The sequence below is a fragment of the Electrophorus electricus genome, chromosome 13 (genome assembly GCF_041902795.1).
Source record: "Electrophorus electricus isolate QZ-2024a chromosome 13, ASM4190279v1, whole genome shotgun sequence".
In the NCBI taxonomy this organism is placed as follows: Eukaryota; Metazoa; Chordata; class Actinopteri; order Gymnotiformes; family Gymnotidae; genus Electrophorus; species Electrophorus electricus.
In genome coordinates this window covers 12,126,088-12,140,996 of record NC_137509.1, presented here as the reverse complement: position 1 = coordinate 12,140,996, position 14,909 = coordinate 12,126,088, and the positions used below count along the sequence as shown (strand labels likewise).

General features: G+C 40.5%; 2 protein-coding genes across 14 annotated transcripts in view; one reads left to right on the top strand and one right to left on the bottom strand.

The window, feature by feature from the left end:
- kcnip4a (potassium voltage-gated channel interacting protein 4a) overlaps positions 1-7,139 on the top strand; it is a 126,964-nt gene extending 119,825 nt beyond the window's left edge. For all 11 annotated transcript variants that reach the window (XM_027015036.3, XM_027015035.3, XM_081694587.1 and 8 more), the window contains 6 exons: positions 3,578-3,647; positions 4,239-4,309; positions 4,851-4,958; positions 5,041-5,145; positions 5,430-5,492; positions 5,813-7,139. In XM_027015036.3, the coding sequence (XP_026870837.1) occupies positions 3,578-3,647; positions 4,239-4,309; positions 4,851-4,958; positions 5,041-5,145; positions 5,430-5,492; positions 5,813-5,860 (465 nt within the window). In that variant the 3' untranslated portion in view covers positions 5,861-7,139. The remainder of the gene's footprint in view (positions 1-3,577; positions 3,648-4,238; positions 4,310-4,850; positions 4,959-5,040; positions 5,146-5,429; positions 5,493-5,812) is intronic.
- Positions 7,140-8,503: 1,364 nt separating this feature from the next.
- sec24d (SEC24 homolog D, COPII coat complex component) overlaps positions 8,504-14,909 on the bottom strand; it is a 17,107-nt gene continuing 10,701 nt past the window's right edge. For all 3 annotated transcript variants that reach the window (XM_027015033.3, XM_027015032.3, XM_081694584.1), the window contains exons 13-24: positions 13,567-13,758; positions 13,089-13,182; positions 12,686-12,802; positions 12,380-12,550; positions 12,074-12,170; positions 11,816-11,961; positions 11,503-11,641; positions 11,240-11,358; positions 10,866-11,045; positions 10,380-10,571; positions 9,951-10,040; positions 8,504-9,715 (exon numbers count right to left, since the gene is read on the bottom strand). In XM_027015033.3, coding sequence (XP_026870834.2) covers positions 9,575-9,715; positions 9,951-10,040; positions 10,380-10,571; positions 10,866-11,045; positions 11,240-11,358; positions 11,503-11,641; positions 11,816-11,961; positions 12,074-12,170; positions 12,380-12,550; positions 12,686-12,802; positions 13,089-13,182; positions 13,567-13,758 — 1,678 coding nt within the window. In that variant the 3' untranslated portion in view covers positions 8,504-9,574. The remainder of the gene's footprint in view (positions 9,716-9,950; positions 10,041-10,379; positions 10,572-10,865; positions 11,046-11,239; positions 11,359-11,502; positions 11,642-11,815; positions 11,962-12,073; positions 12,171-12,379; positions 12,551-12,685; positions 12,803-13,088; positions 13,183-13,566; positions 13,759-14,909) is intronic.

Sequence of the window (14,909 nt, the reverse complement as noted above, 5' to 3'; positions counted from 1 at the left end):
GCTAAGGAATATATCTCAGCTTGGTGTTTCTTGAAAGGAATGTTACACTATGAGAAGTTTGTCCCTAGGCCTTTTTAAAATGAAACAGCATTGTCGTGGGATCCGTATCGTTCTTGTTGAAATGGGTGGCCATCTAATTTAGAACAGAGGGCAGGAAAAGTTGAGCCTCCATGGTCTGCCTTCCTTCTAACGTCATACCCAAGGTGGCGACAGAGGACACAGCTCAACTAGCGCTCACATACACACACTGATACACACCTCTGCTTCTGTGGTCCTGGCTTGATAAAGCAAAAGCATTCATCAATTGTCCAGAATTTTGAACAAAGCCCTTCTTGACCTGGTTATTTTCTAACTGAGGTCAGCAGAACTCCTCCCTGATATTGTCCTCATCTCTGAACTGGGCTATAATACACAGAGGTGCAGTAGAGGACGAAATTCATTGTAAGTCCAAGCAATAACACTTGGGCTCAAATGCTGCAAAAGCAGAAAGTATGGTTTCATGATTTTTTCATACTGTTCATTAAGAGAATATTAAATGTGCTAATTCCTCTCCAAGAGAGTGCTTTACAATTTATTGCTACTACAGTTTAGGTCATCGTTTACTGAGTTGAGTAAAATCAGTTATTAAAATGAATATTGCAATGCCACCAAGTGTGCTTACGTGACATAACTGCTAGCTGAGTATCTGTGTGTTCATGTGACTTGCATCTGTCTGGTCACATGACTTGCATCTAACAGTTTTCCAATGGCATGGTTCCAGTGCTGGCACCAAAATCTTGAACGGTTCCACAGTTTCCTTCACTGCAAAACAAATGGTTCTCAGCTGATAAAATTGGTGCCATTCTGGCCCCATAAACTTCCTGGTTTGGAACCAATAAATCTGTGAAGCAAGTGGCGGTTCCCTGACATCAACACGACAAGTTATTTACCTGCCTTTCGGCCATACACACCTAAAAGAGTGAGAACTGCAGCAACGAAATCAGCGAAGTCCTGAAAAAGCTGAAAAGAGTGATTCTGGACAGTAACATATGCCCTCAAAGAAAAAGCAAAATTTGCAAGAGTGCGCTGCGCCATATGGTTTATACAATGACACACAACTTCTGTTTCTAGTTTCAATGGACTCTAAAACAAGGAACCGTTGGGCTGATTTTAAAAGGTTCGTAGTTCATAGGAACCAGCCCCAGCACAAGCAATGGCACTTTGTTGAAGGAAACGTTGTATGTCAGGTCACGTTATGGGAATGTGACCAGTATTGGGGATCTGGCTTTGGCAGAGTTGGTAGAAAGTGAAAGCAAAAACAAAACAAAACAAACAAAAATAGGTGTTATGAAAAGTTAGGGTAGGGAAATCGAACGAAACTTCCAGCAGGTAAAGAGCCTCAAACAGTTATGTACTTATGTAAGGTTTCAGTCAGAAAATCTGTAATAAGGATCAGTTAAGTTTGAATAACTGTGAGTTTCAGTATTTCATTCAAAAAGAAGTGGGTTCATTACAGGGAATGTTAAATTATCACGAAAAAAATGTTTTTTTTCTAACTATAGAAACTTGTTAGTCCTTTAGGATAAGTGAGGAGTCTAAACAACCTGTGAAAATTCTGTAATGAGTCTATTTAGCGTCCTCATAATTTCAGAATCCACAAGTAATTAATACAATGTACAGTACCCATTACACAGATGGTAGACAAGCTCAGGACTATAAAATGTAATGCTCTGTTTTCTGTGGAGCCGTACTGTTCCTGTGTTCTGGGCTGCTCCAGAGTGTATAATGAATTGGAGCCAATTCCTGTTATTAATGCTTCGGCTTGATAATGGACAGACTAATGCATGTGCAGTGACTGTCCATGATGTGTAATTACAGTCCTTTTGAGATCAGGCACACTGAAGGACGTCTTTAAAAAGTAAGAGCATAATGTTCTCTGATTAGCTTCACTCTCTGCTGGCGTTTGGAAAGATAGAGCATCGATGTAAATGAGCGATAAAGCCAGCATGGCAGGATGTGGCCACAGCATGATACGGACACCGTGGTGAGGAGAGGGGGTTTATTTACCGTCTGAAGTGTTCGCGGAAGGGCGGAGGTCGAGCCGGGGAACGAGGAGAAAAAGGGGCTGGGTCCAGGAGGCCAGGGGAGGGCACAGGGTCTCGGGTAGCGTCTGGCGCCCTCATCTGGAAGGGTCCGTTATGTAAAGCAGGCCATTCATTAAAGGATGGTCAAAGGCAAGAGCAGCATCTCACAGACTTGGCGACCTGCTTTGGCCTGGAGTTGGCGAGAATCGTTTGACCCTAGACATGTTTGGTTAGTCACTCCTGCTTTTGCAGGGTGTGGCTTCAATTACCTCATTTCAGCTGCCACTCTCCAGGGTCCTGAAGTGGGTTAGTGCAGAAGCCCCACTATACACGTTGGCAGGGGTGGTTTTAATGCTGCTACCGGCTAGCCTGGTGCCACACTGGACAGCATGCAGCTGAAGAGCATGTTCAAACTTAAAATGAAATATTCTTGTACTTTTGGGAAAGCAGCCCCTAATACTTAGTGTTTCTTTTTTCTTCTTTCAGTGATTAACAGGTTTTCATAAAGATTAGCACCCTGCTCCTTGTTTAGTGCTTGAATATATATTTTCCATCCTGTCTCATGTAAGAGGTTCTAAAAACTAAGGTCAGACAGGGTGATATTCTTTTTATGACTTTTTTAACTTAAAAACTATCAAAAACTATAGCTGCTTTATGTATTTAAAGAGTGTCAAAGACAATTAGTCTGTGAGTCCAAAAACAAGCACAGACATCTAAAGATGAATAGTGAGTAAACTGGAAATCTAACTGAAATTTACTTTATGCTCTAGTTATTGTGTTCTTATTAAAATGATGTTGTCACAATCATTTTTGCTGAAAACATTTTAGTTCATTATTATAGTAGTAGGAGTAGTAAGTAGCCGTTACTTCTATATTACATTAGCATTTACATATAAAATAATATCCATACCAATATAACATTTATGGGCTATTGAAAGTCAAGTAGATGTGATTCTTCTAAAACCCATCTCACTTATTGCCTTGCTTGTGTTGTCTCTTCCTTTATATTAATGATACTATACTCAGCCTGCCTTATCTGTTAAGCACTTGGTAAAATTCCATTTGAGAGCTTGTGCTATAAATCAGGGGTAAGTCTTCTCGTTCATCTTAGCTGCTGAATCAGCTATAACTGTACAACGAAGAATAGAAGTGTCTCACAACATGGCGAAACACGAATAAAGGTTCTGGAGAACAATGGCTTCTTCAGTCCTCGAAGGAGAAGTTAATTTGGAGTTCACTATTGCACATGTGGTTAAAGCATTTTGTCCAACCATCTACTTCTCATCCCTTCTGCAAACTAAGTCCTATTTTAGCTTCTTTTTTTTAGTTTTGAAACGATCTCATTGTTTGGAACAAGTCCTGCAAAGCTCATAAGGCTAATCTTGGGGGGAAAATGTATTGGTATTGTAACTCATATTCAAAAAATGTGCATTATGCATAATGTCTATTCTGCAGAACACATTGTTTAAGATTATAGTCCTTGTTAAAAAAAATAACAGTTTCCCTTCTTACAGGAATGTCCAAGTGGTGTGGTCAATGAAGACACATTTAAGGAGATATATTCTCAGTTCTTCCCGCAGGGAGGTCAGTATGTCTGTGGGTATTACCTACTATTTTCCGTCAGATATACAATCATGTTGCACTTTTTTTCTTTGATCAAGTTACTTCAGTGTGCCTCTGAATTGAAAGAAGGCCATAGTTGTAGTGTATTACAGCATACCAGGGGAGTCAAAGAGTGGTAAGGTGGGTTGGGAAAGATATGTCTCCACAAAGACATCCTCATTCTCTGGAGGATATGGCATGTCTAACAAATGCAGAGTAACTGGCAGGTCCCGCTATGTTCTGCTATCAGTCTTTCCTTTGTGTGACTTGCCTACAAGCTTTGAAGATATTGCCTGACTATTGCATAATGATGCTAAATAATTATTACAAGTAATACAAAACACAACCCGGTGCTGTCAAGAGTAAAATGACAAATAAACTTGTTTCCAAGCCTTTTCCTTAAAATGTTGATTGAAAATGTTTTCTCTCCCTTTCTCTCACTCTCTCTCATTTTCAAATGAACATAATTGTCCTGCGATGTCTGAGAGAGATGGGGTTAGTAGTCAATGCAGTACAAACTGTGGTTATCACACTGCGTTGGCAAAGCTAAGCTGATTTTGGTTTCTGTTTCAGATGCATCCACATACGCACATTTTCTATTCAATGCATTCGACACAGACCACAATGGTGCAGTGAGTTTTGAAGTAAGTAACACTGGAATGCATAATATTCCAAGGTGATTTGCTTTGATTTGTGATAGCTAGCATATGTCTTAGAGTCCAACCTCACAAAATGATGTCATTTTTTGAGCACTAGCTCAGAAAACATCCTGGCAGTTTTGTGGGGTTTTTTATATTTTATATATTTATTGGGTGCATTTTTTTTTTTTTTTAAAGAAAACATCATTAAACATGATACAGCACCACACAAAACCTTAACCCCTGGGGTGATGGATGAAGGGTGTTTCTTCTCTACTCAATAATAAGGATTTTAAGACTTTACTTAAACCTCATTATAGTTTTTAATAACAGAAAGGTGGAACAAGATACTGCTCTGTAATGTTTTATAAATGTCCTCAGAGCTGTTGGTTATTTCTCTTTCTAGCTACTCTCTCAGGCCCCTGTAGGAAGTGCAGCCTAAATCATTGTAGTTTTGTGATGCCAAGCATAGTTGGACACATTTCATGTCCTTTTTATTTTTGAAACTTAGAGAGCTTTGTTGTCCTTGGCCTTGATTTGTTTGCAGGATTTCGTAATGGGTCTATCCATTCTACTGCGAGGCACAGTACAGGAGAAACTCAACTGGGCATTTAACCTGTATGATATTAACAAGGATGGCTATATAACAAAAGAGGTACAGTAAATTTTAAAATATAATAAGTGTGAACCCCCACCCCACTCATATTTTCACTACGATTGTGATTCTTATCACCTAGGAAATGTTAGACATCATGAAAGCCATCTATGACATGATGGGCAAATGCACATATCCAATTCTCAAAGAGGAAACTCCAAGACAACACGTGGAGATATTTTTCCAGGTGAGAATTCACATTAATCTGCATTATTTAAAGAACATAACAAAGCAGCAAAGTTAGCTAGTACACTGATAATTTATTAAAATAATCTTCACTAAGACTTAAATAAGTAAATGATCGATTCTTGTGCCAGTACCACTAAACAGCTTGTTTGTATGTATAGAGGGGCTTCTGGGAAGGTATCTTTCAAAGTCACCCAACAAGGTCAAGCCATCATGGAAAGATCTTTATTGAGTGATGGTGTGAAATTGTTCATTGGAGCATTTTTCTGTCTTTTTGTCTGTCAGAAAATGGACAAAAATAAGGATGGAGTAGTCACCATAGATGAATTTATAGACTCCTGCCAAAATGTAAGAACATTTTTAAACATAAGCATGGAAGTCAAGGTTATTCTGTCTAGCCACTTTTCTGTAGAAAAAGAAGTAATGTTCTATGAATAAAATTCAGCTGTCATTTTTCCACTCTTACTTGAACTAGAAGATTTATAGGATGATTTGTTTGTTATAAGATCCAGCATGGTTTTATCATAACTACGTAGACCCTATTAGAGATAAAAATGACCTATAGGTAGCTCTTTTAAAATGTCGTAATGTTTTCACAAGCACATTTTCTTTTGTCTCATCAAGTGGGAAAATGAGGTTTCTCACCTGTGCCTGTCTGTCCTTTGCAGGATGAGAACATCATGAGATCGATGCAGCTTTTTGAAAATGTCATTTAATACCTGAATGGACAAAAAAGTCTCTCACAAGGACCTTTCTCCTTCATGTGCTCTGATGTGCTCATTAAGACAAATGCATTTGAATGGAAATCAACCAACCAGTCGATCCATTGACCCTTTCTCTAGGACTCAAACCTCTTTCATTGTACTTCCTCTTATTTCAACTCCAGTTTAGGATGAATTTTTACATTAAGAATGAAGGTGTCCAAGAATGTTTATTTTAAAGAATTATGTGCATGTGATATACTGCACATCACTTGAACATCACCTGAGCACTCCTTGCTCCATAGGGCAGGAGTAGAAAGTAGTGCTTTTAATCTTCCAGCCATGTTCCTCTGACAATGGCAGTGTGTGGCATGTTCACTCTTCGCTGGCCGGGATCGAGGTACTTGCCTCTCTCTTACATTAGTTTGCTTAAGTTCTGCGTAACGATCATGAGCTGCAGTAATGGAGAAAGAGGTGTCAGTGTTAAGACCATAACAGGTCCATTACTCTCAGATACATTAGCCATTTATTGTGGATAGCATGATTTTATACGCACAGTGCATGTGGGATGAAGTTTTGCGATATGGTTATGGACCTATCCATCCTTTAACTATAAATGGTAGCCATTTCAAAGCTCTATAAGTATTTACTAGAATTAGTATTCATTTCAGTTAATATTTGTTTGTACGGTTTGTTAATTTTTCCATGTTAGTCCAGTATAGTCCATGATGGTATGCTTTGACGTTATTAAAGAACCATTCCATAATGTTCTACACACAAGATTTTCCAGTTACAAAAAATACAAAACAATGGACCCAGTGTATTAAAAGGATGTTTAAAAAAACCCCATAAATGTTCAGATGTATGTTATATGCATATTTAGTTTTCCCAATTTATTCACAATTAGATAATAATAATTTATATATATATATATATATATATATATATATATATATATATATATATATATGAAATCATTTTCAATATCAAGTTGAATTTGAAAACTAGGCGCTAGAAGCACACGGGTTGTTATATTGTAGACACAAAATAATGCTGCTCATATGTGTTTGCATGTACATTTCGATAAAAGGTCATTATGCCATTATGTTTAGATGTATGTATGTATGTATGTTTTGAAGCATTGTATTGCTGTTCCCAAAGTAACAGTATGGCAGTTTGGCTTTATTTACTAGGATTTTAACATCATACCAAGAATAGAGCATTATTTGGTATTTGCTATACAATACTTTTCCAGTTCTTTCATATGTCTTGTGATAAAGATTCCATTAGTGCTGGTGTGTCTGCTATCTCTAGCGTGTATTCCCGCACATTACTACGGTTTAGACATGTTTCCAACCAGGTGTGGCTTTGAAAACAATGAACAATGAACACTGCTCTTTCATGATGTTCTGTAGTAGGACTGCGCTTTCACGTCTACCCTTTTACATCTAACCAAGGCAGATTCATATGCCTTTTCCACCCTCTGCCTTCTTATTTCTCTTTTTCATTCCTCCTGTTTTCCAGCATTAGCACTGATTAGCTTGCACTGTCTAAATCATAGATGCAGGGCTGTGATAGTCTACAGCACAGAGAGAGCAGCAAGCATGCTGGGTAGCAGGTGTAAGCGCTGCATCGCCCAGTTGTATCCACAATCCACCTGGCAAGTCCAAAGGCGTCATTCCCCACTACTTCAATTACCACCAGCAACATTGTGTGCACTGGGCTCTCTTGAGCAAATAACTTGGATGTTAGTATATGTGTCAAAATCACTTATGGTTCTTTTGCCAGTACAGTCTATATAGAATGATCCTATTTGTAATTTTAAATGTAGAAAAATCAACTGTCCTTTTTTATTTACATTCAAAAATACATCTTTTAATGATTTACTTTTAGATAATAAATCACTTGATTAGTAGTTAGTTATATCAGATCAGTTATAGTTAAATTGTTTTCTTTAACTAAAAGGGCCATGCAATTACCTAAAACCCCCATTAATGACATAATTGTATGTTGAAAGGTCCACAGTATGTGACTGACGTAGTATTATATGAACGTGGTGCCATCTAGTGGCCGCACATATACGCAGGTTCATCCTGTTCAGCGTAATCTTGCATGGGATTTGTGTCCCACCAAATTTAAAGCTTATCATATTTAATTAAAATAAAAGAACCAAATGGAAAACGTATATGAAGCATATATGACACGTATTTGGGCTTGGAGTTTGTTTACATTATTTTGGTGTACATTACATCCTTTCTTGTATAAATCTTCCAACAGCCTTTGGAAACCTAATATAGCATATATGCTGTTAGAGATACTGCGATAGTGTAGATGGAAGATACACAACACACACTTTGTGAAGCCCTGGCCGCTGCATGTTTTGTGACTGAGGCTGAACACTCCACCACGCTAAAGACTGGCCACCGGTGAGGGGCAGTACTGAATAAAGCAGATCTAGTGCTCTCTGCATTGCCTGTCTCTATGATACTAGAGTACATAGAGTCATTCTGTGACATAGATTCAATAAACGGCTCCGAATGTATGTGAATGTGTTTTGTTTGCACATTAATTTGCATCTGTTTTATAAATCAGTGAAACTTACTCTTAAGCATGTGCAAAGGTAAGCATGTGCCCGCAAGAAAGAAGTTTCACATCTAATTAAGAGTACACTTTTAATCAAAATGTTTTATAAAGGCTTTAAGCAGAAATGTAAATGGAACATTATGCTCTCCACAAATGTATCCACCTTTCATAAAATAAAAAGCAAAGAAAAAGAACAACCTATACAACCACCCAGCATCAGTTCTTAGAATCAGGTACATGGCACATGAATGGCTCTGCCTAGGCTCCACCATGGTAGTACATGGATTACCTGAGGTATGTCTGCAAACAAATCAGACTGTTTCAAATATATCCCAAGTCGTAATAAAATATTGAGAAAGAGAAGTACCATTCTTAAAAAAGCATTAAGGCAGATTTAATATGATAAACAGCTGTCGCCAGCTTCATTGCCAGACTGCTAGAGCAGCACTACAAGCACAAACTCCATGAGTTTTGCTTATGGCTGTCTTGCTTTTGGTTCTTAGTTCTTAAGATTGTAGGGTTTTTGTCATGATGCTAAACACAGAAAATAAATATTCATGGTTTACAAAGTTACTGTATAATTAGCTGTAAAAAGATGAAGACAGTTCCAGAATAGAGTGTGAGGAGTTAGGCATGCAAATGGGTTCCCTCTTTGTAGTGAATAAATATCACTTTTGCATTATGTCTTTTTCAGATTGGGTAACTATCCAGTGGTGTCATCTATTAATTTAATAGACATAGCATTATCTTTCATGGTAAGTTAAAGAAAAAAACTTTTTTTCTTGCTTTCATGAGGAGGTTTTCTTTATATAGTCATGATATTAAAATATAATGTTCATTTTAATTATCACCTTCATTAAAAAAAAACAGGATATTTTTCCCTTCTTTTTTTCCTTACCATTTTTTCTGTATCCTATGTTACACATCAGAAGACCATAATATATAACAGTACACACAAGAATGCCAAGAATGGAACCACTTATTTCCAAACTTGAATTCTGATTGAAATGGAGAAAATAAGCACGCGTGCACCCAGGAGGGGAGTACAGTCATTTGAAGGGACCAGAGAGAAGCAAGTTCAAGATGTGCGTTGTGTTAAGACACATTCTCTTTGTATATAAGTGTGTATGTGCGCGTGCACACATATTAAGTGAGAAGCTGTCTGATCTCCCGGTGGACATAACACAAGAAGTCCATGTAGGATGCTCCTCCATACAGACCCTTATCCTCCACTAGATGCTGACGGAACAGCATTTCTGATCTGTCCTTCTGCTTCACAATCACCATCTGCAAACAAGCCCAGTGCACATAACTGGAAGCACTCCCACTAGTCCTTTACAATACATAGAGATTTTCATATTTCAGCAAATCGCATTTAAAAAAAATCTTTTTAGCTTTGCCCGTCAAGCCTTTTAACTGTATGCATTTGAGACAAACATTTTCTAAAGGAACATTTTTCTCTTTGGTCTTGTGACCCCATGGCAGTAACAAACATATGAATGTAAGGGAAGAAGGTGTGTACCTTTGTGGAGCTGGAACGCTGCTGGGAGATGGCACAGATGATGGAGTGAAGCTTCTTGGAGTGGCCGTTGTCCAACTCTGGTAATGAACTCTGCAATAACATTACAACTCATCAGTGATCAACTGGAACATGACACAGACGTGGATTCTTACATGTTTGTTATCTATAGCTAGGGGTGATAAGGGTATGAATTCTTGTCTTGAATTTCATTCCAACTACAATTCAGTGGTTGCCAGTTCAAACAAAGGCAATTTTGTGTGGTTTGGAATGACTCGGTCCAATTCGGAACGCCCAAATGTGATTCCAATAAAGAAAAATAGCTGGGATCAGTTTAGCGAGTGGCAACATGATTCAGCAACATCGAGGGAAATCGCACTGTGCGTGATGAACATTTGTTGCGTGAGTGTGCGCGACAGTGCCGTCACTGACCATGTCGGTGCCGAGGTGGGCCAGGGAGGGTACGTTGAAGAAGTTCTGGATGATGTCTGGAGGGCAGGCCTGACCCAGCCACAGGAATATGCACTGGCCGTTCTCCAGCAGGAAGGCCCCGGTGTCACTCAGGCGCTCCTCGGAGCAGCGCACCGCACTGGGCACCGCCTCGCTCGCTACATCCATGGAGTGCTGAGGGGTGGACCGAAGCCAAGCGATTCACACTGGTTTAACAGTAGTTTCAGTCTTTCGGGGAAATACTAACATAGGTAAAAGTGGATACATATGAGGTCTATATAAGAAATGTTCAGCTGAACAAAAATGCAGTCTATGTCAGGCTGTGTGTGTTTGTGTGCGTGTGCGCACGTGTGTGCGTGGTGCGTGTGTGTGTGTGTGTGCGTGCGCGCATCGTTATGTTATTCCGAAGCAGCGCAAACTCTTCCCTGCCCCTTTGCCCTGTGTGTGCTTGTGTGAACGTGCCCTCACCACAGGAATGAGTCGAGGGTAGAACAGGACCTGGCTCTCCTCCACCCCCATGGCCATGACGCTGAGGCGATGAAAGGCCCTGTCGTCGGTCGAGAGCTCGGCACTGCCCACCAGCGCTGGGGTCTTCAGCAGGCTGTTCATGTACACGGGGAATACCTTCATGGCATCGGGCAGGATCAGCTGTGTGTGATGACAGCGGCAGGTGGCAGGAATCTCATCATGTCATTGCTCCAATTATGCTAAATGTTTATTAACATTAGAATTATGTAGCAAAGCTGGGAGTTCACTTGACGACAGAACGCAACGTTTCTCCCCTAATTGCTGGTCCCATAACATAAGCGTGGCTCTGCGTGCCTGCGCCCTCTCGCTTATACCTGACTCGCGGCGGAGGGGCTGGCGCAGTTCTTCCTGTAGCAGGCCAGCATATGGGCCGTCTGCTTCACCAGGATCTCCCTGACCACCTTCACAGGCTGGGCCAGCATGGCGTGGTACGCTGGGGCACAAGCAGAGACAGACAGAGTTATGTGAGAACACGCACACAAGAGTGGTGTTTCTGCTCCACTGTAATGCTGGAAAGCTGTTGTTGTTGTTGTTGTTGTTGTTGTAGGGAAAGGGGCACGTGGGACAGTGGGGTCACCTGACTTGGCGAAGAAGTTGATGAGGGCATCTGTCTCACAGCTCTTGTAGAGGTCAGACAGCTGAGAACTGCAGGCCAGGCTGAGGTTGTGGACACGCAGACGTCTCTGCCCACTGATGGAGGTGTACAGTAGAGCACACTGGGAGAACGGCACAGGAACGTGTCACAGCTCAGTAAAGGATCTTCTGGGTTTGGTTCAGGTTTTTTTGGGGGGGGGTTCTTGATTCTTAATTGTCACAAACACTGCAAGCTAATCTGCATCATGTGGAGTTGGTACACAGGGGCCACTGATTTGTAGCATAAGCTCACCGACCTGTATAAGTGCCCCAACGTCCTCGCTGAGTGTGTCGTCATGTTTGAATTCCACCGTAACAGCCTTTTCACAGTCCACTGCGGCCATCTCCACATCTGTGGTGTTGTTCATATAGATGGCACCATAGAAGTCTGTGGCCCTGAAACCTTAAGAATGCAACTCACGATCACATACAGTTTCTTCAAATCTCTGACTCTGCCTTTAACAAGCCAATGCTTAATTGCTGACTTGTTTACTGCTTGGCAGTGGCTGTCGTACCTGTGCTGGTTCGTACACGCATCATGGCATCGAATCCTATAGACTTCTTCACATCTTGCCTCAGATCACTGAGGAAATGTTGACCATCTACCTGGACCTGAAAGGAGTGATGTTGGACACTAGATCACAAGGGGGCAGTGTTTCACAACACTACAATTACAATGGGGAAACAACTTATTCAAAGCTTCACTGTGGACTAACCCAAGCGTGGCTTTAACCTATGATAACTGAGTCAGGGTGAATGTTTAACTAGCCTATTTGAATGGCGTGTGTCGATGACACTTGTGTGGTTGTGAAGACACAAACCTGGAAGTTGCTGTACTTATACACTGAGCCGCCAGTGTGCGCAGGAACGTCGGCCATTGTGGCCAAGTCCACATACTGGTTTGGGAACAGGAAAAGATCCACACAACAACCCTGGTTCACACACTCTTTAGTCAGCTGCTCATAGATGCCACGCTGTGCCTGGAACAGGGTCTGCAAACACACACGCACATACGTTAGCCTTGCGTTCCAAAAGTACTTTAACAAATGTGCTTCCTTTTGTAAGACCATTTTTCCTGCTGTGCTGTGTTCAAAATGTAATTTCGATGGAATTAATTAATGGGCCACCTTTTCCTTCTCTGTGTTCACCAGCTTTCTGTCATCCCTGTTCTTCAGTTTGCCCGGAGCTTCCGCCATGGGGAGCGAGGAGTGGAAGATAAAGAGCTTACCGCTGCACTCAGCTGCCTGAGGACAGAGAGTGGGTTCAGCTGCCATCAATGGTAATTGTGCTTTACATTAGCTTCAAGGCTGTGGGAGGTTAGTGGGACATTGCATATTATAAAAATCTGTCACACAACAGCAGAACACTCTCCAAATCCACAGAGCTGGGGGAGGGCTGAGTAAAAGTTTATTTCATAAAGGAACCAAATAAGCATTTTGGTTAGCTAAAACAAAGAATCTGCTATATAAATGAAGCATCCCAAATCATTTTGAAGTTGGAATATCAAATTGCATGGATGTTTGGTTCTACCTTTAGTGCCTCCACTCCGGCCTGGATGACTGGGGCAAAAACAGTCTCACTCTCGTTGGTGTCAGAAAACATGTCTGGGATCTGCTCCAACAAGCTATAAAAAAACAAACACAAAAAATATAAGATTCTCAACAATTAGTATGATAATTCTATTCCAAGTGATATTTATTGCTTCTATTCTAACAGCTTTGACACAGCAAGAAGATCTTGTATTTTATATTTAGAATTGACCAATTTGGTATTGGCTTGGAGTGAAATCACATTCTTGCTTCATATCTACAAAGGTATGCAAAAAGTAAGGCTTGCTTTTAACAAGAAAGTTATGTTTTAGTACCCTACAACAGTATAATGCTTCTACCACTGCCCAGAAACATTTAAGACGCTACAGTGGCTGTTTTTGCAAGCCTCACAACACTTGTCATGTCTACCTAATGTATCCAGCACCTTAAAGTTAAGAAGAATAGTTTTAAGACCCTACTTGTTGATGACAGCTCGTGACTCCTGAAAGTTGACAAGGAACCCGTCGAGCAGTGGCACAAACATCTCAGCCACGTCCGAGACCACCATCATCTGGGGTTGAGCCAGGGCACTCTTCACATTGTAGAAGTGCAGGATCTTGTTGTAGGTGACGAAGCCCACCTTGATGGCTGAACCCTCAGCCCCCTCCTCTCTAAAAACCAAATGTCCCAAAGAACCGTCTGTCATAAGTGTGCGCGTGCACAAACAATATATTTTCATGGATTCTCCAGTCCTCATCCTAGAGTTCAAGGTGTGTTAGAAGAATGGGGGGGAAAACGTGCAGGGCAGTGTTACTACCAAGGTCAGGACGGGAAAACGCCAGATTGTGTAATTGTATATATGCCATATACATTTTTATTAGAACAAACGATGATGTCTGTCATTAAAAAGATCTTAGAGATCACTGTGGGTCTTAGAGGTCCTTTGGTGACTTGTCCTGCATTTAATTCCATTGGTTTGAACCGATTCCATTTAAATCCATGTAATTCCATCCGATCCGACATCATACAGTTAAACATCCGCAGATATAGATACTGATATGATATCAAGCTGTTTGTTCAGTTGTTTGGGGGAAAGGCATGTTTTTTTTTTTTATTGCCTTACAGTTAGTGTCTCTCTTAGTGAGACTGCCTTATTCATCACCTTGGTTCACAGCTGTACTGTACTCACCCCTAACACACACGAACACACGCACTCACTCACTCTCACCCTCACTGCTCAATACGGCTGCCTCACTCACTCGTGAAATTGAGTTTTTTCCACTGCCTTACAGTCAGTGTCTGTCAGTGAGATATTATTGCCTTATTCATCACTTTGGTTCACAGTTGCACTGTACATACCCCCCCAACACACACACACACACACACACACACACACACACACACACACACACATATACACACATACACACACACACTCATTTCACTCTCACCTGCACTGCTCAATACAGCTGCCTACCTGTACTCTGAGTGTCTCTTCACTTGACCTCTGCTTAAAACCAATAGAAATTTAATTCTGATAACGATTACAAGATGGCTATTCTTTTTAGTCAAAAAAATACAAAGCTATGGATAGTTAGCTTATTCTCTAGCTTCTTATTCAAAATTTCCAGTTCACCTTAAAACTAACTAGGCTAACGACAAACAGCAGTTTTAATGTTTTTTTCATGTGGTTTGAATACACTAAAGCCATACAGTAACTGACTTTATGAATTTAAGAAAGGGAGTGCTTTATATGTTCGTTTATAAACCGAATCAGTTTCTGGCAGGTTTGTTTTCTCTTTCTCCTTTTCCAGACTCTGAA